At 46.9% G+C, this 27,368-nt stretch overlaps 1 protein-coding gene across 2 annotated transcripts in view; it reads right to left on the bottom strand.

Moving 5' to 3' along the window:
• LOC101933366 (solute carrier family 23 member 1-like) overlaps positions 1–27,368 on the bottom strand; it is an 82,689-nt gene that overhangs the window by 43,963 nt on the left and 11,358 nt on the right. For both annotated transcript variants that reach the window (XM_065561829.1, XM_005305295.4), the window contains 2 exons: positions 24,976–25,128; positions 23,142–23,299 (listed from right to left, as the gene is read on the bottom strand). In XM_065561829.1, the coding sequence (XP_065417901.1) occupies positions 23,142–23,299; positions 24,976–25,128 (311 nt within the window). The remainder of the gene's footprint in view (positions 1–23,141; positions 23,300–24,975; positions 25,129–27,368) is intronic.

Below are 27,368 nucleotides of genomic sequence, written 5' to 3'. Positions count from 1 at the left end.
CTGAATGAATGGTGTGAGCACAACTTGACATGACTTAAACATGGCTGAAGAATTGCAGAGGATCCTGGGATCAGGGTCCCTTTAAGCAAAAGCAGATTTGATAAAGGACTGGAAAAGCCTGCGTGTGAGATCGATATTGAACCTATTCGTTGGTAAATACAGGCCCATTCAAAAGTAAATATCACATGCACAAAGTTTCAGCATGGAGCACAGGCCGACCTGGTTATAGTGACCCTACAGCAAGGACACCACGCAGAGAGCCAGAGTGAATGATTGATGAGTGAGTAACGTGGAGTGGTTTTTGTTTGATCTCCACCCCCCAGCCCCTTCCAAAATACTAATCACCTAAAATTAATAGCTACATGCTGGGCATGCTTTTGAGACATGTGACTCCTTTGAGGGAAAAAGAGCATAAGAATCAAAGTAAATTACTGAGAGACGAGAAGGAGGAGAAGAGGGAGAGGGGATTCCTTAACTGACGCTTGAAGACGCTGCTAGACAGAGTAGCCAAAACTCTGCTCCATGGGCTTGAGTAGGACTGTGACCACAGGAGTTTCCAGGCAGCCAAGGCCTTGCCGTGAGGGAATCCGAGACAGACCAGACGGCTGAGAAGACCAGACCTGGAGGGAGGAAGTTGTCCATAGACTTGGTAACTACCTTCTCTGTTTGCCAAGCAGTAACCATGTAAGGCTAGCACAGGGCCTGTTTGTGTATGTTTGTGAAAGAGAGGCTCACTAAGAGGAATGTATAGCTCTTAATGTATAGTTCTTTAATGTCTAACAGGAGTTATGTGCTTAATGTAACCCTTTACCACATGTAATTCCTTCTCAAATAAACTGCAGTGTATGCAAGTTAATTACTGTGGACCTTTTTCATTGGTATGACAGTTATCTGCTCCGCTGGGAGCCATTAAAGATCCATCCAGGGATAGTAACCCCAAGGGCCCAACATTTGGTAGCAGAGGATGGTTACTGTCCTGTCCAAGAAAAAAGGTCTTTAAACTGAATCAAACTGTTTTCTGAACTGCTGGCCTTTGAGGAGCTTGGTATCCTGAATCACTGGTGTTAACCAACTAATTTAAATATTTCCTGAATCAGTTCTGCCTTATATTAATATTTGCTTGGGGGACCAGATTTAGTTACAGTACACAGAGAAGGAAATATACCAGTGAAGAGGGAAGAGGCACCCCGGGTTAAACTAGCAGCACCAAGCCCTAAAGTTCAGGTGACTGGGCCACCAGGAGGGCCCAGGTGGAAAAAGAGAGAGGCTGAAGGCCCATCAGAGGCCACAAAGAGTCAGAGCACTGAGGGAGAAGAGGATCGTGATGTTAGACTGCCCAAACCAAGAGACCGGGGAACGCCTAGGGCTCCATACAGATGTTATGCCTGCGGGGAGTGGGGACACATAGCTGCACAGTGTCCCAATGCTGAGGAGCCTATGCAGTGTAACCTGGGGAACTGGGCAGATCCATGCTCCCTAATTCACATTGTGGGGGTATCACTAACCCCACATATGTATACCAGACCAGTGAAACTAAATGGGGTAGGGACCACGGCACTGCTTGATTTGGGGAGTGCTATCACGCTTATCTCAGAGAAGCTCGTGAAACGTAGTCAGCTGCTGCAGGCTAAATGTACAGGGATAACATGTGTCCATGGGACAGTTAATTACTACCTCACCATCCCAGTAAAAATCGAGATCCAAGGGAACACTACTGAGGTAGCAGCAGGTGTAGTCCCTAAACTCCCATATCCGGTGCTCATAGGGAGGGACGTCCCAGGGTTTGGAATATTACTCCCAGTAGGGGGATTGGAGAAAGATGGGGACCCTAAAATTGGTGAGGCATCCACAGCAGACTGTCAACCCCCAATCTTCTCTGAAATATCCCCAGATTTGTTCTCCACTCCCAGACAGTGTAGAAAGACAAAAAGGGAAAGAAGGGCAGCTAAGGCCTTGGGAACCCGAATACTGACCCAAAGCCAGAGGGTCTCTCTTGTAGGTAGGCAGACCCGCGCAGCTGAAAAGAAGGCCACGCAGGAGGGAGAAGTACCTGAGTCTGACCCCCACCCTAATGCTTCTGAACCAGTAGAGGCAACAGAGACTGGGCCCCTAGGTCTTGGGCAGATTAGCCCTGGGAGAGGAAATTTTGGACGGGACCAGGCAGAAGACCCAAGGTATGACACATTAGGAAGGAGATGACTGAAATAGATGGGGTCCCTGTGGAAGGAAAAACCCAGGGACCAGGACCCTACTTCATAATGAAGAAGGATCTCTTATACCAGGTTGCACCAGTACAGGGGCAGAAGGTACAGCAGATCCTAGTACCTCAAAAACACCAGAACGCTGTATTAAGTCTTGCTCCTAGTCATCTTTTTGGGGGGCATTTGGGGGTAGAGAAGACCCTGGCACGAGTCCTACGATGGTTCTTCTGGCCCGGAGTACATGAAGAAGTGCGGAGGTACTGTGCCTCCTGCCCGGAGTGTCAGCTGCACAGTCCCAGTCCCCACTTGAGGGCACCTTTAGTACCCCTTCCCATCATAGAGGTCCCCTTCGAGCGAATAGCCGTGGACCTAGTGGGACCCCTGGAGAAGACGGCTCGGGGCCACCAATATATACTTGTTGTTTTGGACTATGCTACTCACTACCCAGAAGCCGTCCCCCTGCAGAACACGGCCTCTAAAACTATAGCCAAAGAGCTGGTGGGGATCTTTGGTGGAATGGGGCTACCGAAAGAGATATTAACCGACCAAGGAACCCCATTTATGTCGAAGTTAATGAAGGACCTCTGTACGCTGCTTCGTATACATACCCTGAAAACTTCGGTCTACCATCCGCAGACTGATGGGTTGGTAGAAGGGTTTAACCAAACCCTCAAGGCTATGATAAGGAAGGTGGTAAGTCGGGATGGGAAGAATTGGGACACCTTACTACCCTACCTTATGTTCGCTATCCGGGATGTACCACAGGCCTCAACTGGGTTTTCCCCCTTCGAGTTATTATACGGGCGTCACCCCCGGGGCATACTAGATATCGCCAAAGAGATCTGGGAAGAGGAACCCAATGAGGGGAGAAATATAATACAGCATGTAATGCAGATGCGAGACTGGATAGCCCAGGTTACCCCTATTGTACGGGAACATTTGGAGAAGGCACAGGAGGCCCAGTGAACCCATTACAATCGCCAGGCAAAAGTGCGACCGTTCCAACCAGGGGATCGGGTCATGGTGTTGGTACCCACGGCAGAAAGCAAGCTTCTGGCCCAATGGCAGGGGCCCTATGAGGTGGTTGAACCCATGGGGGAAGTAACCTACAAGATGCGGCAGCCAGGACGCAGAAAACAAGAACAGATTTATCACATTAACCTTCTGAAACCCTGGCACGCACAAGAGGCATGCACAATGGTCCAAAAAGACCTAACCCAGGAAAACAAGCCTTCCAAACAGGTGAGAGTATCTCCCGATTTAACACCAGATCAGAAGAATGAAACCAAGATGTGTTCTCGACAAAACTGGGTCACACAACCGAGACATATCACCACATCGTCATGAATCCTGGGGCCAGAGTAACAATGAGGTCCTATCGGGTGCCAGCGGCAAAAAGGGAGGAAATAAAAGCAGAAGTAAAAAAAATGCTGGAGTTGGGGATCATCGAAGAATCCCAGTCAGTGGTCCAGCCCAATCGTGCTGGTGCCCAAACCTGATGGTGCCACAAGATTTTGCAACGACTTCCAGCGACTAAACGAAGTATCCCAGTTCGACGCATACCCCATACCTCGCATAGATGAGCTAGTGGATCGTCTGGGTAATGCCCGGTATTTGACTACCCTAGACTTGACAAAGGGGTACTGGCAGATTCCCCTTGCAGAAGACGCAAAGGAAAAGACTGTGTTCTCTACACCAGAGGGTCTTTTTCAATATACTGTCCTCCCTTTTGGACTACATGGGGACCCAGCTACCTTCCAGCGCCTCATGGACAAACTATTACGCCCGCATAACAGTTCTGCTGCTGCCTACTTGGACGATGTGGTCATTCATACCCCAGACTGGGAAACCCACCTAGAGAAGATGGAGGCAGTCCTCGATACCTTCAGGCAAGCTGTCCTTACAACAAACCCTGCCAAGTGTGCTGTAGGGTTTACAGAGGCCAAATATCTTGGCTACATTGTGGGAAAAGGTCTGGTAAAACCCCAAGTGAACAAGTTAGAGGCCATCCAAAATTGGCCCGGACCAAGTCGCAAGAAACAAGTCCAGGCGATCCTAGGTGTGGTGGGGTATTACCGACGATTTATTCCCCACTTTGCCACAAGGACAAGCCCCCTGACAGGCCTAGTGAAAGCCCGTGGACCTGATCTGGTGAGATGCTCTGACGCAGCAGAGGAAGCATTCACAGACCTACGGACTGCCCTCTGCAGTAACCCCATACTGATAGCCCCTGATTTCACCAAGGAGTTTATCCTGCAGATGGATGCATCGGAAGTAGGGTTGGGGGCCGTTCTATCAAAGATGGTCGGGGAGGAGGAACACCCAATTCTATACCTCAGTTGGAAACTCCTTCCAAGGGAACAAAAATATGCAGTGGTGGAGAGAGAATGCCTCGCTGTAAAATGGGCCCTGGAAACATCACGCTACTACCTGCTCGGGCGCAGATTTGTCCTCGTGACCGACCATGCCCCTCTTCAATGGATGCAGCAGAACAAGGAGAAGAACACAAGGGTGACCAGGTGGTTCTTATCCCTCCAACCTTTCCAGTTCCATGTGCAACACAGAGCAGGGAGCCGTCATGGCAATGCCGATGGCTTGTCACGTGTGCACTGTCTGGCGTCCCAAGCTGCCCAATCCCTTGGCGTTGAGCAGGGGGGAGGGATATGTGACAGACCCAGACCAGTGGGGTACAGGAGTCTGGTAGAGGGCAAATATACTGGTCACTGGATGAGTAGTTTTCTGTTCCCCGAGTGACCAGAGCAGGGGCTGCACTAGAGTAATCAGGAACCTGCTAGCACCAGTTAAGGCAGGCAGGCTAATTAGGACACCTGGAGCCAATTAAGAAGAAGCTGCTAGAATCAATTAAGGCAGGCTAATCAGGGCACCTGGGTTTTAAAAGGAGCTCACTTCAGTTTGTGGTGTGAGTGTGAGAAGCTGGGAGCAAGAGGCGCAAGGAGCTGAGAGTGAGAGGGTGTGCCGCTGGAGGACTGAGGAGCACAAGCGTTATCAGACACCAGGAGGAAGGTCCTGTGGTGAGAATAAGGAAGGTGTTTGGAGGAGGCCATGGGGAAGTAGCCCAGGGAGTTATAGCTGTCATACAGCTGTTACAGGACACACTATAGACAGCTGCAGTCCACAGGGCCCTAGGCTGGAACCCTGAGTAGAGGGCAGGCCCGGGTTCCCCCCAAACCTCCCAATTGACCTGGACTGTGAGTTCTTCCAGAGGGGAAGGTCTCTGGGCTGTTCCCCAACCCACATGGTGAATCTCTGAGGCAAGAAAATCCGCCAATAAGCGCAGGACCCACCAAGATAGAGGAGGAACTTTATCACAGAACATATACTGATGGGAGCATTCTAATCAAGGGACTAAGGACTTTAAGATAATCTGATAATATAAATGCCTTCGTTTTTCCTTGATCCTTTGCAGATGGACTTATGAGATGTATATGGTGCAAAGTCTGTTCTAGTCTCATTCATTGCTATCTCCCTTGCAATGGATAAAGATCAGATGTCTGCTGACTTTCTCACATAAGTCAGCAGCTTTTGATACCTGTGGTACAAGCAACATAGCCCTTGCTTGAGCGGGTTTGTTCTTTGCTCTCCAAATATCAAAGCCTGTTCCCATTGATCTCAATAGAAAAACCTCTTTTGATTTCAATGGGAACAGGATTTGGCCCCAAGAGATCAGAGAATGTGATTTTGATCAATTACTTATCTGTCCAGAAAGAGTTCTCATGCATGTTGTGGCAGGCTGATTTTGATTGCCCCTCCTGTATGTCATACTGAGGAAAACAATAAAATAATTTGGGCTGTAGTTCTGTCAAGATGTACAGTACATAGCACACACAGTTCAATGCCTCTTTTCCATCAAACCCAGATGGCGCAGCATCTTTGCTTTCCTAGTGCCTGGCGGAGAGCAATACTTTGGCCTTGTCTACCCTGCCACTTCACAGCGTTGAAACTTTCTCACTCAGGGGTGTGAAAAAACACCCCCCTGAGCACTGCAATTTTCAGCGCTGTAAAGTTGCAGTGTAGACAGTGCCCCAGTGCTGGTAGCTACTCTCCTCCTGGGGGTGGTTTTTTTACAGCGCTGGCTCTCTCCCAGCACTGGTGCCATGACTACACAGTCACGTTAAAGCGCTGCTGTGGCAGTGCTTTAATGTTGGTAGTGAAGACATTCCCTTAACACACTATCAGTGCTTCCCTTATGTCCAAATTAATCTTCTGCCAGCTTACCTTTATCTAAGGGTAAGTGGGGTGATTGTTCTTCCTATCCTTTCATTTAAGAAGTTTTCAATTTGGCGTGCTGCTGGATCCTCAATGACACCTGGAATTACAGGTGACATGAGGTGCCCAAAGCATCATTTTACAACTGCATCTGTTTAACAGATACAGTTGTAACATTTTAGAGAGGTCAGGGGGATGACAGAGGGGATAGGGAGAGCATGGGAGCCCCAGGATGGGGACGGGGTGGGGAGGAGTCACATGGAGGATTATGTGGGGAGGTCATGTGCTCCCCTGTTGTGTCCCTCCCATGAGTGGAGTACCAGCAAGAAATTATTTCTACTTGCACCACTGGATCTAGTTCTTACAAGGAAAGTCAATTTGTTTGTTCAGCAGCAGTTGTTTGTTTGTTTCCAGAACAAGAACTGGTGATCCCATGTGAAAGGATGTCAGCCCAGAGATGCGAAGTGGCAGCAGTCAAACTGGCATTTGAAGCAACTCCCTTGGATTGTGATGTAGTCATATGCGCTGATTCTCAATGGACTGTGCAAGGAGTGAGTATATGGGCACCCATATGGGAACGACAGGAAGGCAAAGAAGTTGCATACTGGGAAAATCATTATTGATATTATTCGGAAAAGGACTGGTTCCACAGAAATCAAGCACGTTAAGGCTCATGCTAAACAGCATACTCTAGAAGGATACTACAGTGCTAAGGCAGATAACATGGCCAAGGAAGCAGCAGCTACAACATCTTCTGGTTCAAAGTGACATCAAAGCGGTAACTCAATCTCGAATGAAAGAAGAAGCAAATCTAGAAAAACTGCAAACACTGATACGGCTGATTCAAACCTTCTGGAACACCACAAAGCAATCATACAGTATGAAGAACAAGAATGGAAATAAGTGGGACAAAGGATAACAGGAGTAGAAGGAGAATGGGAAATAACAAGAGAACAAGAATGGTCATAGCAAAGCAAGGAGATCAAGAAAGATGAGTACCTCCAGAACAATATGGAGAAGAAATAATCCAATTTGCACATGAACAAGGACATTTTGGGGCTAAGAGAACATTAGCACAAGTAAAAAAGGTAACGTGGTGGCCAGGAATGAACATGCATATTAACAGATTTTGTCAACAATGCTTAGTGTGTGCCCAAGTTAACTCTAAAAGCAAGAAAGAAAAAATACTGAGACACCAACATGACACTAAGGGTCCATGGCAAAAATTACAAATGGATTACATTGGACCTTTGAAAATAACTCCTACAGGAAAAACCTTTTGCTTGGTGGTCATAGATGATTTTTCAAGATGGGTGGAAGTAATCCCCACAACAGATAACACAACTCAAACTATAGCTCAGGCTTTTTGAACCCAAATGCTCAGCAGATGGGCTATATCCTTGATCATGGATAGTGACCAAGGACCTCACTTCATGGGAGCAGTGGTCAAAGCATTATTATTGATGATGGGAATCAAATAAAAATGGCATGTAGTCCAGCACCCACAGAGTGCAGGAAGAGTGGAAAGGAAGAATAGAGAAATAAAAGCAGCCTTGACCAAGCAAATTCAAACACAAGACCGGGATTGGGAAACTGCTTTACATGCAATCCTAATGACCATGAAAGCCTTGGGACAAGCTGGAAGTAAGTACTCACCGTTTGAGTTAATGACAGGTCGAGCTATGAGAACCCCTGAATTCCTACTCCCACCTAGAAAACAGACACCAGAATGGATACAAAAAGAAGTTTGGATAGCAGATTTGGTACAAACAACTGAAGAAATTTGGGCACAAGAAAATCAGCGAAGACAAAGGCAAGAACAGAAAGGACCATCTGGGTACCAATGGAAGGTACAAGACCAAGTGATGATCAAAGAATTGGTAAGTAAAGGTAAGCTAAAACCCACATGGAAAAAGGACCATTCCCTGTGAAATATGTGGCCAGTCCTATAGCTGTTCTGGTGGCCACTCCAAATGGGGATGTATGGAGGCATTCTGATCAAATCAAACTGTATCTATCAAGAAAGTTTTTCTCTTCTTAACTGCGGGAATTGATATATCATTCTCTACACACATTTTCACACTGTCATTCAAAATAGATTGAAAATATTCTGGGCCACTTCTCATCGCAGCCAAAGAGTTACTCAAGCTTTTCACCCTGTCATTGCAGTAAGTAAGTTGAGATCTGGAGCTTGAAGAGCCTTACTCACTTTGCCACCATCTGGAGAAGAGAAGGTTACTCACCCTGTGCAGTAACTGACGTTCTTCGAGATGAGTGTCCCTGTGGGTGCTCCACTCTAGGTGTTGGTGCGTCCCTGCGCCTTCACTCGGAGACTTTTCATAGCAGTACTCGTACTGGCCACACATGCGCAGAGGCTGCCCCCCGCAGTGAGTCTAGGATAATAGTGCGCATGCGTGGCCAATCTCCTCAGTTCCTTCTCTACAACGGAGGCTACCCCAACTCCGAAGTAGAGGGGAGGAGGGTGGGTAGTGGAGCACCCACAGGGACACTCATCTCGAAGAACGTCAGTTACTGCACAGGGTGAGTAACCTCCTCTTCTTCTTCGAGAGATGTCCTTGTGGGTGCTCCACTCTAGGTGACTTAAAAGCCGTGTATCTTAAGGAGGTAGGGACTTCGGATCTGATAGGAACGCCGTTGATAGTACAGCCCTGCCCAAACGTATATCAGATATAGGGCCTTGAGTAAGGGCATAGTGTTTAACAAAAGTGTGCTCAGAGGACCAGGTAACTGCTTTACAGATATCAGCCAGGGGAACTTTGCGTAAGAATGCTACAGAGGCAGCCATAGATCTAGTGGAGTGTGTTCTGATGCCGTCTGGAGGTGTAACTTTCTTCATCTGATAGCACAACCGGATGCACTGAGAAATCCAGTTCGAAAGTCTCTGGGTAGAAATAGGCGTACCTCTGGAACGCTCCGCGATGGAAACAAAAAGTCTGGAAGAATTTCTAAAAGGTTTGGTTCTATCCAAATAGAAGGACAAGGCCCTGCGTACATCTAGTGTATGCATTGAGGCTTCGAACGAGTTCGCATGTGGCTTCGGGAAAAAGGTTGGTAAGTGAATCGGCTCATTAATGTGGAACGAGGAGTGTACTTTAGGAAGAAAATTGGGGTGTAACCTGAGGGTAACCTTGTCTTTGAAAAATATCGTATATGGTGGGTCTGCCATAAGAGCTGCTATTTCTCCTGCCCGCCTGGCGGAGGTAATTGCCACTAAAAATGCTGTTTTCATCGAAAGGTGTAAAAGGGAACACGTGGCTAGGGGTTCAAATGGTTGTTGGGTTAGGCAAGAGAGAACTAGATGAAGGTCCCACGGGGTGGTGGGTGGTTTTATGTCTGGGTATAGGGTTTGGAGTCCCTTGAGGAAGCGCTTGGTGATAGGATGAGCAAATACGGAAGTACCCTCAATTTTGTCATGAAAAGTTGAAATAGCAGCTAAATGGACCCTGATGGAACTGGAAGAAAGGCCGGATTGCTTAAGGTCCAATAGGTAGTCAAGTATGAGCGGAAGAGGTGCTGACGTGGGACTAAGTTGTTTAGTTGAACACCAGTGTGTGAATCGTTTCCACTTACATAGATAGGTGGTACGAGTAGATTGTGTTCTGCTATGCAGGAGCACTCTTTGAACTTGTTCAGAACAATCTAGTTCATTTTGGGAGAACCATGTAGGAACCATGCTTTGAGGTGGAGCATGGATAAGTTGGGGTGGAGAAAACGGCCGTGTTGTTGTGATAGGAAGTTCGGAATGAGAGGCAAGGGGATTGGTGGTCGAATGGACATTTTGGTGAGAAACGGAAACCAGGGCTGTCTGGGCCATGATGGGGCAATTAGGATCACTTTGGCTCCATCTGTTCGTATTTTTATCAGGACCCTGTTCAGAACCGGTATCGGGGGAAACGCATACAGTAAGTTTTGGTGCCATGGGATCATGAATGCGTCTCCCAGGGAATGTTTGCCTAGCCCTGCTCTGGAGCAAAAATTGGGACATTCTTGTTTTTTGCAGTTGCAAAGAGGTCTATTACTGGGTAGCCCCAAATGCGGAATATGTCGCGAATGATGTGCTCGTTTAATTCCCATTCGTGATCCCACGGGAAACGTCTGCTTAGTTCGTCTGCTGTGGTATTCATCACTCCAGGAAGGTAGGCTGCTGATATCCGGATGTTGTTCGCAATGCACCAGTTCCAGAGTTTCATAGCCTCTGTGCACAGGGACTGGGATCGAGCTCCCCCCTGCCTGTTCACGTAGAACATGCATGCAATATTGTCTGTCATTATGCATACGTGTTGGTTCTTGATCAGTGGTAGGAATTGACGGCACGCATTGCGAATGGCTCGAAGTTCTAGGACATTTATATGGAGAGAGGTCTCGGTTGAAGACCAAAGCCCCTGGGCTGTGTGGTGAGACATGTGTGCACCCCATCCTGTCAGAGATGCATCGGTCGTCAGTATGAGGGATGGAGCCTGCTGAAGAAAGGGGACTCCAGAGCAGAGGTTGGAGTGAATTGTCCACCACTGTAGAGAATCTTTGACTCGGGCAGGTATGGAGAGAGTCTTGTTTAGAGGGTGCACATTCGGTCTGTACACCGTGGCCAACCACGCTTGGAAGCACCTCATATATAGACGTGCATTTTGAACGACGGAGGTGCACGAGGCCATGTGACCTAGTATTTGTAGGCAGTCCCGGACAGTCACCTGGGGACTGTTGCGAATCCTTGTGGCTAGTTGACTTATAGAATTGAAGCGAGCTGGTGGGAGAGATGCCAACCCCGTCCGGGAGTTGAGGTATGCCCCTATGAACTCCAGATGTTGGGTGGGGTATAATGTGGATTTGTTTTTGTTTACTTGCAGGCCTAAAGATAGGAAACAATCGATGGTAAGCCGTATGGATCGGAGAGCTTCGTCGAACGTTGAAGCTTTGAGGAGGCAATCGTCTAGGTAAGGAAATATTACGACCCCTTGTTTTCTGAGGTAGGCTGTAACTACGGCTAGGATCTTGGAAAAAACACGGGGGGCCGTGGACAGTCCGAAAGGGAGAACCCTGTATTGGAAATGCGTGGAGCTGAGAGTAAAGCGTAGGAATCGTCTGTGGGATGGGTGTATAGTCACATGAAAATAGGCATCCTGTAGGTCGAGGGCTGAAAACCAGTCGCCCTGCTCCAGCGCTGGGATTATAGTGGTGAGAGTGACCATCTTGAACTTTTGCTTTTTGACAAATTTGTTGAGCCGCCTGAGGTTGAGGATTGGTCGCCATCCCCCATTTTTCTTCTCTGTTAAGAAATAATGGGAGTAAAAACCCTTCCCTCTGTGTCGTTCTGGCACAGTTTCTACTGGTCCCAGTTGAAGGAGATGCTGCACTTCTTGGAAGAGTAGTTGCTCGTGAGATGGGTCCCTGAAGAGGGACGGGGAGGGTGGGTGGGTGGGAGGGAGGGAGAGGAAGGGGATGGCGTATCCAATTGTAACTACCTCTATGACCCATTTGTCGGATGTAATTTTCTGCCATTGATGAGAGAATGGTCGTAGGCGGTGTCCAAAGATAGGTGTGCCGGCTGAAGTGGGAACGCGGTTTTCTAAACCCTCGACCAATGCTTCAAATCTGCCTATTAGTTGGAGGGGGTTGCAGCGCCTCTGTAGAATTAGGACGACGACGCTGGAATCTTGGTCTTTGGCGTCATTGTTGCTGTTGTTGTTCCTGTGGTCTATAGGAGTGTTGTGAAAATGTGGGGTAGCGTGATCGGTGATAAGGTTGATATCTATATTGTCGTATTCTGGTCGCAGGTGGCTGGAGGCCTAGGGACCGGAGGGTTGCTCTTGTGTCCTTCATCGAATGCAGCATGTCGTTTGTGGTGGAGGCAAAAAGTTTTTCCCCATCGAAGGGAAGATCTTCAACGGTGCTCTGGACCTCTCGAGGGAAGAAGGAGGAAGAGAGCCATGAACCTCGTCGCATGACCACTGCTGTGGCGGTCGACCTTGCTGCAGTGTTAGCTACATCGAGGGCCGCTTGTAGAGCGGTGCGTGATATGGTTTGTCCCTCGGAAACCAGAGCTGTGAATTGTTGTTTCTTCTGTTCTGGGATGTGATCAATAAAATCCATGAATTTATTATAGTTTTTGTGGTCATATTTTGCAAGGACTGCAGTATAATTAGCTATGCAAAATTGTAGCGTCGAGGATGCATATACTTTACGGCCGAAGAGGTCCAGGCGTTTACTGTCCTTGTTGGCTGGGGTGGAGCGGGCGTACTGTTGTTTGGCCCTCTGGTTTGCTGCGTCCACTACCAATGAGTTTGGCGCTGGATGGGTAAAAAGGAATTCAGAGCCCTTTGAAGGAATGAAGTACTTCCTGTCCGCTTGTTTACAGGTAGGTAGGCTAGTGGCTGGATTCTGCCAGATGGATTTAGCGGGTTCTAAAAGGACTATGTTGATTGGTAATGCCACTCTAGAGGAAGAGGAGGGCTGCAAAATGTCTGTTAGTTCATGCCGTTGTTCAGTGACTTCCTCTAAGTTAATTTTCAAGTCACCTGCAGCTCTTTTAAAGAGGTCTTGGAATTTGGCATAGTCATCCGACGGGGTTGGAGGAAGGGGAAGTAAGGCTTCCTCAAGCGTTACGTCGGACTCTGCTGGAATAGGAGCAGGACTCAGTTGCTCCTGGGAGTGTGACGGTGCTGCCTGGTATCTTATGTCACTGGCAGGTCCGTCACGAGGCAGTGCTAAACCGGTGTTGTGCCTGGTCGAAGTGCCGTAGCGCATGTGTTCTCGGGGGTACGATGCCCATGGTGCCCAACATTGCCAAGGTGGTGGGTAGGGCATAGGTGGTGCCATCCAAGGGTTCACTCCCCATGGGGCAGGATACTGAGGACAGGCTGAGGTAGTTTTTTTTTGTAACCCCTGTTGATCTGGGTCTGGGAGTCTTGAGAAGGAGAAAAAACTGCCTGTGGATCAGTTTCCTCCTCACTGGAGGAAGGTTGTTCTGATCCTGAATCCAGCATTGGAGAAAAACAGGCATTTATCAGGGGAGACTGCAGAATAGGTGAGACCAACAGATCTGCTGTCTGAGTGAATTGAAAAGGTGAGGCTCCTGCATGAGGTGAAAGCTGCGGAGGAGGAAGTTGCCCTGAGGGAACATTCCTCTGAGCAGGGGTTTTTCCTTTGATCTCCCTGTCAGCCTGTGCTGCGATTGCCGGTGCCGTGGTAGGTGCCGGGGGGACAACATCAGCCCGCACGGGGTCAGGCAAGGCTGGGAATGTCGGCACCGTGTTCGTCTCGGTGCCGAACGGTGCCATAAACGAGGCAGGCAACTGAAAGCCTGAAGCCTCGGCACCGGAGCTTCGCGCCGCCGCCGCAGCCTGCGGCGGCTTTCGTGCGGTGCCTGAGGAGCCCGGCTCTTCAAAAGTGCTGAGGCGAGGAAACACAGGCAGGGAAACTGTTGACCTGCCTGAGGCACTTTTGTGCCTCACCAACTTCTTTGTTGGAGAGGGCTGCCCCTTTTTTGTAGCTTTCTTCAGTTTTTTTGAAGCAGGGGGGCTGTGGCGGGCAGTAGAGCTGGAGTCAGCTCCTGGGTCTGAAACTGACCCGATAGACTTCTGCAGGAGGAGCAGTTTCAGTTTAAGCTCCCTGTCCTTTCGTGCCCTGGAACTGAGTTTGGTACAGTGGGCACATTTTTGGGAATGTGTGTTTCCCCCAGGCATTTTATACAATGAGAGTGGCCATCAGAGAGCGGAATAGCATCCTTACACGTAGCGCAGCGCTTAAAGCCTGTGGAGCCAGGCATGGTAGAAGCGGCTGCGGCTGAGAGAATTTTTTTTTTTTTTTAACAGATAAAAGAACTAATGAGCTACACTAACAAGAACTGACAACAAACTAACTACTAGAACAGGTAATAGTAACAAAGTGAGGGATTTCCTAACGAGTCTGCTGAGCTCCGTCTCAGGCCGGGGACGGTAGAGAAGGAACTGAGGAGATTGGCCAGGCATGCGCACTATTATCCTAGACTCACTGCGGGGGGCAGCCTCTGCGCATGTGTGGCCAGTACGAGTACTGCTACGAAAAGTCTCCGAGTGAAGGCGCAGGGACGCACCAACACCTAGAGTGGAGCACCCACAGGGACATCTCTCGAAGAAGAATAGGGTGCATCATGTGAAGGGCAAAGATGAACTTTACTGAATTTAGTTCATGGATAAGGCCCCTGGCTTTTATTTTAGTGTCAGCAAGGCGAATTGTTTCAATAATCTCTTGTAAAGCTTGTAAAATAATGGAGTAGTTTTGTTTTACAGCAGCCACTGCTTCTGCTCTGCATGCCCATCTTGTGTTTGATAGTATCAGAGGGGTAGCCGTGTTAGTCTGAATCTGTAAAAAGCAACAGAGGGTCCTGTGGCACCTTTAAGACTAACAGAAGTATTGGGAGCATAAGCTTTCATAGGTAAGAACCTCACTTCTTCAGATGCAAGAAGTGAGGTTCTTACCCACAAAAGCTTATGCTCCCAATACTTCTGTTAGTCTTAAAGGTGCCACAGGACCCTCTGTTGTGTTTGATAGTGACTTCAAAGTCTTCAACTGGGATCCTACTTCTTGTGAAATCTTCTCCATTACTGCATGTCGCATAGGACACCCCTCCATGAAGGCAGAGAGTCTGAATAACAACAAAAAAATCAAAGACAGTTCTGTTCTGTTTACTTGAAGTGCATGCATCTACTAGGATGAGGTTCAAACAATGCACATAGCAGTGTACATAGAGTATTTCACTGTTTCTTTCTTTACATTTCATTTGAACTCACGCAGTACATCCAGACATAGTAGATGCGCCATCAAAACAGACAGACAACACTGATGACCAGTCAATTTTAAGAATGCCAAGGACGTCATTTAGCTAGTCAAAAATAGACTGAGCATCAACTGTTAATAGTCTCTGAACGGACACAAAATGTTCAACTGGACTATGTTTTTCATTGTCAAAATACCGCACCACAATGGACATCTGTTCATGGTGTCCACTGTCAGTAGTGTCATTGGCAATTATTGAGACCATTTTTCCATTTAGTGAAGACACAATCTTTTGTTGCACAACATTGTGCAAGGCCACAATTAAATCATTTTGGATGTGATTACTCAGATAGGTAGCATTTCGAGGAGATTATTGCACATGCTTTGCCATTATGGGATCATATTTTTGGAGCATATTGACAAGATTTAGAAATAAACCTTTCTCAAAACTGTCAGCTTTTTCATTGTGACCCCTGCATGGTCTCCCACCTTTCGCCAAACACAGAACAATGTCAATCAGTCGCTCCATTACACTTGGATTATGGCACCGTTTTTCTTCTTGTTTAGACAGATAAGCCTGCTTGCCCTCAACCAACAATACATCAATAGGTTTCCCTTCATTAAAACTTGACCATGAAGAACAGCTCAACACATGAGATTTTGACAGTTGGTGGTTTTTAAAACATTCGTTAGCCCTATGCCAGTTTCTGAATCCCTTATCAATAAATTCTGGATCAGTGTGACCTTTGTTTGGTGCATCATTATAGGAGAGGAAACGGCAGTCAGGGCCGGCTCCAGGCACCAGACGAGAAAGCACGTGCCTGGGGCGGCACATTGGCCGGAATGCCGCCCCTTACAATCTTGGGGCGGCCAGTCCAGCCCTGCAGGGGCACAGACCCCGGCCCGGGGGGGCAGGAACTAGCGATCTCCGCTGCTCACTGTGCCTCCGGGGTCCCCGGGACATGCCACTCCCCGCCGCCTGCACCGGCCTCCGTCTCCCGCACCCCTCTGAGCCCAGCCGAGCCGCCTTTAAAGGAGGGTCTGAGCCAGCACCTCCTGCAGCCCCTGGGAGCCCCTCTCGCCCGGCTGCGAGCGGGCTGCAGCGCCTGGCTGCCCACGGGCGGAGGGAGTGGGCGGGTGCCGCCTTTCACCCCCTGCGAGCCACCTTGACCACCCTCCACGCGCTCCCTGCGGCTGCTGTTTTTTTTTTGCTTCGGCAATCTGGCCATCTTTTTTTTTTTTTTTTTTGCCTGGGGCGGCAAAAAAGCTAGAGCCGGCCCTGACGGCAGTAAAAGCAAAATGCTGAGTCCTTTGATGGGCTATATTCTAACCACCTATACTTTTCATACCATAAACTTTTTTGTTTATTCCTTATTTTACTTCTAGGAAACATGCTCAATCTAGGCTGATAAGGACCTCTAGATAATCAAGACCGGCATTCTAATCTATTTTTGGAATATCACAGACCGGGTCATCAGATGGAATGTTTGATGGCTTTGAATAGGAACTACACTGACCTGAACTAAGAGACAAAATCTGTTTCTGTTGGTCATTACTCAGTTTATTGCACGCACTGGAACTAGTGGTGGCATTATCCTTATGTAAGTTCTTAACCGAGGAGTCTGAGGTATTTGCACTGCTATCAGCATATTCATTATAATTCAGTTTGTCTGCTCCTTTTCTTATCTTAACAACGAACCAATCCATATTTTAAAATTAAAAGGGGGTATCATACGATTGAATTAAAACATAAAGCCACAGGCTTGTTATGCTATTTCAGTAGAGTACACGCGACAAAGATTACAAACACAGTAGAGACTGCGCTGGGCACGCCTGACGTGGCCACTTATATAGGCCAAAAAAATTTCTAGAATAGTAGTCGGAGGGGGAAGGGAGGACCAATGGTAATGCGGCGCTGCAGGAGGGGTGCGGCAGGGGGCTCAGGACAGGGAGTTGGAGTGCAGGAGGGGTACAGGGTGCAGGCAGGGGGCTCAGGGCAGAGGGTTGGGGTGCAGGAGGGGTGCAAGGGGCCCCAGGGATGTGGTGCCGGCCGCTTCTGAGAGTGGCACTGGGCCTGCGGCACCACGGGGGACAAGTTCCACGGGCCGGATCAAAAGCCCCGAGGGTCCAGATCCAGGCCGTAGTTTGCCCACCCCTGCATTGCCCATCCGGCACACCCCATGCACATGCCTATGATGATCAGTTAGAATCCTGAACCTCCTATTGAAGAGGTAAGAGCTTAGTTGTTTGACAGCCCACACAATGGCATAGCCCTCCTTCTCTATGACAGACTAATTCTGTTCAGCAGGGAACAACTTTTTGCTTAGGAAGGCAATGGGATGCTTCTTGCTGTCTTCCCCTGTCTGCATCAGCACAGCACCCAACCCTGTGTCTGATGCATCAGTAAACAATTCAAAAGGCTTATCAAAGTCAGGGCTGGCCAGCACAGGCTCCGCAGACAAGAGTGCTTTTACCTTGTTGAAGCCTTTCTGGCACGCCTCTGACCAAATTACCTTATTAGGTTGATGCTTTTTACATAGGTCTGTGATTGGGGATACGTCACTGAACCCCTCCGCAAACCTCCTGTAATAGTTTGCCAAGCCTATGAAGGATTGGACTTGCCTTTTAGTTTGGGGTATGGGACATTTTACGATGGCTTCCACCTTAAGAGGGTCAGGGGATATTTTGTCCCCCACCCCACCTAGTGCCCCAGATAAGGGACTTTGGCTGCCCCTATCTTGCACGTGGAGGGTTTCATGGTTAGCCCAGCTTCTTTGAGCTTTGATAGTACAACTCCCAGGTGCTCCTTGTGGTCACCCCAGGTGTTGCTGAATACAGCAACGTCATCTATGTATGCCCTAGCATAATTCTGCAAACCATTTAACAGTCTGTTGACCAGTCTCTGGAAGGTTGTACCAGCATTTACCAGACCAAAAGTATGTCGCAGTAGCCAGTTCAATCAACAGGTGCATGCAGTTACAATACCAGATGTTACTGTGCTGAGTGTAGACAAAATCACTACTGCACATATTCCAGAACAGATAAAGTACACTGTAAATGTTTCTGCCATACCCTCAGGCAAATCACACTCTATTCAGCTAATGTTGGACACTGGCTCGGCAGTATCTATATTACCTGATTCCATCTATTTGCATTACTTTAAAGATGTGCCTCTTACTGAACCCAAACTTCACTTGATATGCTATTTGAAAAACCATATTCCAGTACACGGCTGCTTGCCAGCAATAGTTACTTTTGGTGATCGCTGTGTAACTGCGAAATTCTACATTGTTCACAAAGGTACTGCTATCCTTGGCAGAGATTTATTAAAGGTTTCAGAGTAGCAGCCGTGTTAGTCTGTATCCGCAAAAAGAAGAACAGGAGGACTTGTGGCACCTTAGAGACTAACAAATTTATTAGAGCATAAGCTTTCGTGGACTACAGCCCACTTCTTCTATATGCATCCGAAGAAGTGGGCTGTAGTCCACGAAAGCTTATGCTCTAATAAATTTGTTAGTTTCTAAGGTGCCACAAGTCCTCCTGTTCTTCTTTTTTTAGAGATTTATTAGCTGCTTTAAATCTCAGGGTAGTTAATGGACGAATTGATCTTCCTCAGCAAAGCACTCTTGTGGTACACACACCAGTTTCAGCTGGGACCCAACTCCAGGTTGAGGAGAAACTCGGCTGTGCTTATGGGTTTCTGCATAAAGTTAAAATGCGGAATAATGTGTTTCCTCTACGACAGAAATTACGGCGCTTACCATTTTCAGTCAGGGAAGCTGTTTCAGAAGAACTTAGAAAACTTGTTCAAAAGGACATTATTGAAGAGATTAATTCATCGGAATGGGTTTCACCTATAGTAGTGACGCAGAAGAAGGGTGGAGACATTCGCCTTTGTGTGGACTTAAGGGAGCCAAATAAAGCTATTGTGATTGACAGCCATCCTCTTCCTCACATAGAGGAAGTATTTGCAGAACTCCGTGGAGCAAAGATGTTTTCTACTCTTGATTTGCAGAGCGCATACCACCAGGTTTTGTTGCATGAAGATAGCAGAGAGCTCACAGCATTTACTACACCTGAGGGACTATTTCGTTTTAAACGTGTTCCATACGGTCTCGCATCAGCCCCAACTGACTTTCAAAAAATGATGTCATTGATTCTGAAGAATCAACATGGAGTTCAGTGCTATTTGGATGATGTTATTGTGTTTGGAAATACTACTGAGGAGCATGACAATAACCTGCATTCTGTACTAAACTGCATCAGCAAAGCAGGCCTCAAGCTCAATAGGTCCAAATGCAAATTTAGACAAACTGAACTCTCCTTTCTGGGGCCTACAATTTCACAGGCTGGACTAAAACCTGATCCAGATCATATCCTGGCAATTTCCAATGCTCCTCCTCCAACAGATTCGCAAACCTTACGTTCCTTCTTGGGTCTTACCTCCTGGTACGCAAAATTCATTCCCAATTATGCTTCTGTCATTGAACCGTTACGAGAATTACTACGGAGAAGTTCAACCTTAGTGTGGACAACGGATGCACAAGTAAGTTTCGAAAGGGTGAAAAACTTTATTGTACATAGTCCAGTATTTGCATTATTCAGTCCCGCATTGCCCACAATTGTAACTACTGATGCTTCTGATTATGGACTTGGGGCTGTCCTCACACAACTTCATGAGGACAACACAGAGAGGACTGTTGCATTTGCTTCAAGGACACTAAGTAATGCTGAGAGAAAATATTCTACAGTTGAAAAAGAAGCACTTGCCTGTGTCTGGGCTACTGAAAAATGGAGAACTTACCTGTGGGGCCGCACATTCAAGTTGCGCACAGACCACAGCCCTTTGACAATGTTGCTCACCGCGAAAGGACTGGGAAGAGCAGGATATCGTATTGCTAGATGGTCTGCAAGACTACTTTCTTTCAATTATGAACTGGAATATAAGCCTGGAAACCAAAATATGGTAGCTGATTGCCTTTCTCACCTGCCTTTGTCTTCACCAGATGGTCCACCGGAGGATAAGGATGTAGTAGTTGCGCTTATTACAAGCACTCTTACTGCAGTTACAAGAGAACAATTTCAAGCTGCTTGTTCAGCATGTCCAATTCAACAAAAATTACGGGAATTTCTGACAAAGAGATGGCCCAGTAACCCTAAAAACCTTGACCCAGTTTTGCTGCCTTATTTTAGAGTTCGGGATGAACTTTCTTTGCTCGATGGCTATGTGCTACGAGGTACACACCGGCTACTTGTGCCAGAAGAATTACAGTCAAAACTCATACACCTGACACACGATACTTATCAAGGAATTGTCAGAACCAAACAACGAATATGGGATCTGTATTGGTGGCCAGGGATGGACTCTCAAACTGAAGCACTCATAAAATCCTGTGTCACTTGCCAAATGAATGATAAGACAGCAGTGACATGTACCCCTCCATTACAGCCTGTTCCTCTTCCTGAATCTGCATGGGGAAAAAGTGGCAATTGACATTGTAGGACCCTTTGCTACTGCTCCACTTGACTGTCGTTATGCCATCACTTTAATAGACTATTTCAGCAAATGGCCTGAGGTGGCGTTTACATCGCACATTTCTTCTGCTACAGTAATTAAGTTCCTCTCTTCAGTTTTTAGCCGGGAAGGTAACCCCAAAGAACTGGTTTCAGATAATGGTAGTCAATTTACTTCCCTGGAGTTTGAAACTTTTCTAGCAGAGAGGAACATTTTACACAGGAGGTCATCCCTATATTACCCTCAAGCCAATGGGGAAATCGAACGATTTAACAGAAGTTTGAAAGAGAGTTTGCAAACAGCTAAATTGGAAGGGCAATTGTGGATACCCTTCACTACTGATTTCTTGCAAGCATACCGGGCTACACGACATGCCACAATGCAAAGATCACCCGCAGAGTTACTTCATGGGAAACAGATGACTACTAAACTGAACCTTGCTGGATTGTTAAAGGCATGACCTGATGCCCCACACAAGGATGACGTGAGAAAGACAGTTGAACAGAACCAAGCAAAGTCTAAGGCTTTCACAGACAAACGGCGGGGTGCTAAGGAACAAAAGTTTGAGTGTGGTTCCTTTGTTAGAATACGAAAACCTGGAATCTTATGCAAAGTGGACCATAAATTCACAGCTCCTCTTAAAATCATAGAGAAGAAGGGACCTTACACCTATCGACTTTCTGATGGGCGGGTATGGAATGCTTCTTATCTTGCACCTGCCTATGCACCAAGAGGAGATTATGCCAACACCCAGTTTGCATTGGATGACTTCACTGTAGAACCAACACAACAAGACATTGCACTGGAACCGGGGCTTGAGAGACGGCCTGTCAGACTCAGACGACCACCTGCCTGGACTAAAGACTATGTTATGTAGTATCTACAGTGTTTTCAGTGTAATATTCCTGCCAACAGTATAGTGTCTTGTTTCATATTAGTTCCTGTGGTTAGAACAACAATGTTTATTTTAATTTGGAAAGTTTCTTAAGAGAGGAGGGAATGCGATGTTTAGATGCTGCATGTGATTATTGGAACTGGGAGCACTGGCTGTTGGGAGTCTGAAAGGACAGGAAACAGGAAGGAGTGGGGAGGAGTTGAGGAGGCTGGGAGAGTTACAGAGTGTGCAGCTACAGCTTGGAAAAGAGACTTCCACAGTAAATAAAGTTCTGTTGAAGTTGTTAATACTTTGCTTGGTGGATACAACAAGACCCCCTTGGGACTGCCACCTGATGTGCTGAGACTACCTCTGAGCCCATTTTCCCTGGCAGCTTGGGACTTCAGTACCCTGTCTTGTTGAGCCAGACATGCTAGCTTGCTACAAACACCGACCCAGGTCTGAAACACGTCTCCCAAAAGCTGCAGACTTAACTGAAAACGGCTTAGAAAGTACTCCTGTCTCTAGCACCCAGATACTCAGCTCCCAATGGGATCCAAACCCCAAATAAATCTGTTTTACTCTGTATAAAGCTTATACAGGGTAAACTCATAAATTGTTCACCCTCTATAACACTGATAGAGAGATATGCACAGCTGTTTGCTCCCCCAAGTATTAATTATGTGCTCTGGGTTAATTAATAAGCAAAAAGTGATTTTATTAAATATAAAAATTAATATTTAAGTGGTTCCAAGTAATAACAGACAGAACAAAGTAAATTACCAAGCAAAATAAAACAAAAACACGCAAATCTAAGCCTAATAAAATAGGAAACTAAATGCAGGTAAATCTCATCCTCAGAGATGTTCCAATAAGCTTCTTTGACAGACTAGACTCCTTCCTAATCTGGGTCCAGCAATCACTCACACCCCCGGAGTTACTGTCCTCTGTTCCAGTTTCTTTCAGGCATCTCTTTGGGGTGGAGAAGCTATCTTTTGAGCCAGCTGAAGACAAAATGGAGGGGCTTTCAGGGTCTTATATAGTCTCTCTCTTGTGGGTGGAAACCCCTTTGTTCTCCTGTGTAAAATTCCCTCAACAAGATTGAGTTTGCAGTCATCTGGGCAAGTCACATGTCTATGAATGATTCAGCTTTTGCAGACCGACACCATTGTTTACATGTTAGTTTGACTATTCCCAGGAAAGCTCAGATGTGGATTGGCATCACCCCAAGTCCATTGTCAGTTAAGTGTTTCTTGATTGGGCACTTACTGAGAATAGCCCTTTCTCAAGAAGCTGGCCAAATGCATCACAGAGGCTACTTAGAATCAAACAAGGACATAGCCAATATTCATAACTCTGAATACAAAAATGATACACACATATAGACAGCATAACAACAACCAGCAAACTACAACCTTCCCATAGACACCCCACTTGGCCTCCTCTGTACAAAACCTGGTGCAACCATAGGATCCTGGTTGCAACAATGATCTATACGGTCACAATTCATGTCAATAACGTCATAAGGTTATATTGCAAGGCTTTTGCCTACCTGACTCCAAAGAGGACTTGAAGGAGGGTACAAATTCCTGAGACAAAGAAGATGGTGCTGATCAGGTGACCCTGGGTCAGGGGGTCGTGCTGCAGGCAAAGCTCTTTGGACAGGATCAGAGGGATGGCTACAAGACCACCCAGAGCTGTCAGGTAGTGCTATGAACCACAGAGAAAAGACCCGGCATGAAAAAGGGCTCAGTACTTGTCCAGTATAACTATTCTACTGTTGAGGGAACGCGAAATGCCGTTTGTAGATCTGGACTCAAATGACACCAATAACACTAATTCTTGATAACCTTAATTTTTTCTTACAAGTTTCATTTTCTGGTGGGGCTGTTCTAAAGTATCTGTCAGAGCTTTAACAACCCATCCCAGCCTTATCCATTTTTTTCACCTTACCACCACTTGGCACTCTGTAGAAACAACAGAACCTAGTTCCCAAGGGCTGTCTGATGGGAACTAGCACATTTCCTAGCTTTGAGCAGCAGGTTGGACTAGATGACCTCCTGAGGTCCCTTCCAACCCTGAAATTCTATGATTCAGGGTCTGGAGAAAGCTATTTTGGGGGCTCTCTACCAAGAAAGGGGGGCAGGTTACTGGAGGGAAGTATCAGGTTGGATTTATGCCAAATGTTTCAAGCCACTCTGCTTTGCTCTAGGGCACCATCAACTCCCTCAGCCTGCAGTATTCCTAATGACACTTCTCATGCTCCCTTAGGCCACAAGCCAGTACTGGGGGAAATCAGCGAAGTTGGTGCAAAATACTACCAAATTAGAACTGTCCACTCATTTACCCTGGTGGTAGTGTTTTATACTCTGTTTGCATAAGTGTAAATAGCTACATAAGATGCAAAGAAGTGGAAAAATCAGGCCCCACCTTTTTAGTAAACCCAGTATACGTATGTGTGTAAAGACCTTTAATTAGTCATCCACACTAAAAGAATCTTTAAAATCCAATTTTCTTTTCACTGTTAATGCTGATTGTGCAGTTCACTCAGCTTGGGCAATGAAAATAGAGCTTTTGTTCCTTGTCAACATCACTTTCTGCTTCCCATGCACTAGTATGGTGCTGCAACGTTTGGGGTGCTAACACTGCAGGAAATGTTTACGTTCCCCCCAAAATAACTGTTGCTTTCATTAGAATCTTTTTAATTAAAAAAAATGATGGAAATATTTCCAGTGATCTTGGGTTTCACAAAACCTTATTTTTACAGAGCCCAAGGTTTGAGTCTAAACTAAACTGACAAAATCACTTTAAGAAATGAACAAAGCACAAACTATTCATCAGTATCCAAACAAAGTCAGCATCACTATCTTAGCTTAATCATTGGTAAGCATCTTACCATACAGATATTCTACTCCATTGGCCTACAATGTATCACCACCGTTGGGTGTATTTCTCTCGCACAGTCCTATAAACTGATAGAAGCTGTACAGTTTCTTTTTCGTGCTACTTCTGCTTAGCTTTTATTGTAATGGAGTCACAGAGGGCCTGGAGCCTTTAGATATTTTCCATAATTCTGGAACACTGGCGTTATTCAATGGGCTGTCTGTTCCTGTTTGTCCTTAGAGCGCAAGCTCGCTGGGTCTGGGACTGCATCTGCCGGTTTGTACTGCATCGAGCACAATGTAAATAAATATCAAACGAAAACAATCTGGCCCCATGCACTTAACAGAGATGACTTGACATCACCAACAGCCAAGCAGATGGTTTCAGGCATGGCCAGTAAATATGAGCCATTTCCTAATTCACATTTTACTTGTTAAGCGGGGCTATGAACAAGCCAATAAACCTCTGCCCACCCCATTCCACCATGTTCTTGCTAGTCTCACCTGAATCCCTAGCATGATGCAGAGGTACCATGGTGGAATGTCAGTGACAGAGTACACTAGTGTACTGCAGTTCTTGCCCTGGTCTTTCTTCTTTTCCTTTAGGCCCTCAGCATCGAGTTCAGACAAGGCACTGTATTGGTCTCCATCTTCAACCTGTAGGAACCAGAACAGAACATTCCTCAGTTAGAGCCTCATTCAGAGAGGTATCCATCACCTGCAACTCTCATTGACCTCAGTCAGATCTGTGTATGTCTCTCAGGTTCTTGTCAACATGTGGGAAGGGGGGTTATTTAATTCACACTAACTCCAACCTGGCTGGGATGGGAACAAGAAGTGCATTTAAAAACAATGTGAAAACTGTGAGTGAGTGAGTGTGTGTGTGAGTGAGAGAGGATCCAATGAAACTCTCGTCATTTTGAGATGCGCAGTCCTCTGGGTTACCCCCCCAACCCCCGCCCATTTCTTCCTTTTATCCTTCCCCTTCTTACCAGGCCAAACTGTGTGCTGACCTACCTTTGCAGCTGAGAAAAGCTGAACGTGCTGCCCACCCCACTCCTGTGTTGGGCTATAGCAGTGGTTTTGTACCACCACAAGGCACGTTCTTCCTCCTTCACACTCCCCCTCCGTGGCCAAGCATGCTATACGCACAGACAACCCAGTGCCCACCAACCCAGAACTCTGCTCAACCAAGAAACAAAGAGACCCAGTGAGGTGCTGTCAGGGAGCGCCTAACTGAAGGGAGGCTGGGGGCCACTACCCTGCCGCACTCCTAAGGCTCACCCCGCCCTGACAAGAAAGAAAGGCTCCCTCATGGAACATCCCTGGACAGAAGTAGGTGTGCAGAGCAGCTCACCTTCCCTTTCAGCCAGACCTCAGCATGCACAGACGGTGGGGTGCAGTAGGGGAGGGGAGTGTCTTGCACCCATGTGAGCAGCTTTCACAGTGGGAGCTGGGACTTTGGGGAGAGGAGGAGCAGCAATGGCTGGGGAGAGCCTGGAGTGGGTCTTTATGATCGCAGGCATGAGGGAGCTGGGCAGGTGTGTCTGAAACAGCACCCCCCTCTCCCCCCAGAGAGAGAGAGAGTCTCCCCCTGAAGGGAGCAAAGCAAATGATACTGTAGAGTGAAGAAACTGGAGCAGAAAATAAATACAACTTTTCAAATCAAAATAAAAAAGACAAATGATGCACATCTTTCAAATATGTAGGTATGACATGGCATTATTTGCATCAAATATCCAGATATCTGGACCTTCATCCTCAGTAGACAAGCTAGTCTACTGTAAGCGCAAAGGCCTAAAACATATTGGCTAATGCATTTTAAAACACTCTCTCTTGTCCTTATGTAGACAGGCTGGGAGCATTAAAAATAGCTGGGTCCAGACAGAAGCAAGCTCACTTTCCGGAGCTCTTGTTCAGAAAAGAAGCTTATAGCAAAGTAACTAGTACAGTGCATGTACCATTGCCAGTTCCACATGAATGCCTGATCCTGCCCGGGAACCTTGGGAAGGAGAGAGCCCGAGGCACTGCTGAATGGAATCGACCTCTCGTTTTGGGAGAAGCGGGAACAAGCAGAAGTCTCTGTGACAGGACAAGCCCTTGCCTCTTCTGCAGCAGGGGGCCTGAGCAGGACAACTCTTGGATTCTGTCTTGTTGCCTGCGGCAAAAGATTCATTACCTATCCATTACAATTATTAGCCTCAATCCTGCGAGCTCAGACATCCAGGTCGACCCCCGCGATTGCCTGGTTCGCAGCATAAAATCAGAGCCATCATCATTATTTTGAACAAAAATCTTCTTGACAGAATAAAAACTGAACTGCTTGAAACACAAAGAACCCAGACGATCAAGGTAAGGGAGGAGTCAATCTTTAGGGAAGTTAGAAGCCTGAACTGAGCTGTGTCTGGGAGCATTTTAATAATAAAAAGAATAACCCTTTGTATTTCTACAGCACCTTCTACGTGAGGCTCTCAAAGCCCCTTACCTGTGTTAACCCATTTACCCTAATAGCCTTTATTTTTCCTGCTTTACAGATGGGGAAACTGAGGCACAGAGCAGTAACTGATTTGCCCAAGGTCAAACAGAACAGTCTGTGGCAGAGTACAGTATCCAGATACCTAATTCTTAACCCTCTCTCAGGAGATGAGCAACTCTTCTTGATTTTAACGGAAGTTACTTGTATCCTGAAGGAGAGAACAAAGTTCCCCATCTCCTTAGTTCCCAGTCCTGTGGTTTATCCACAAGACCATCCCTTCTCCTCCTCCTCCTTCTAATATGTTTTCCAGTATTTCCAGCACTGTTACACACCTGCTAGTAACACCGCATATAATTCACTCGTGAATTTGTTACTGTACTGGAAATCTGCAGGGCACTGTGCCTAGTTCACCCCAAATTCT

The sequence above is a fragment of the Chrysemys picta genome, chromosome 1 (assembly GCF_011386835.1).
Source record: "Chrysemys picta bellii isolate R12L10 chromosome 1, ASM1138683v2, whole genome shotgun sequence".
Lineage (NCBI taxonomy): Eukaryota > Metazoa > Chordata > Testudines > Emydidae > Chrysemys > Chrysemys picta.
This window is presented reverse-complemented; position numbering and strand designations above follow the sequence as displayed.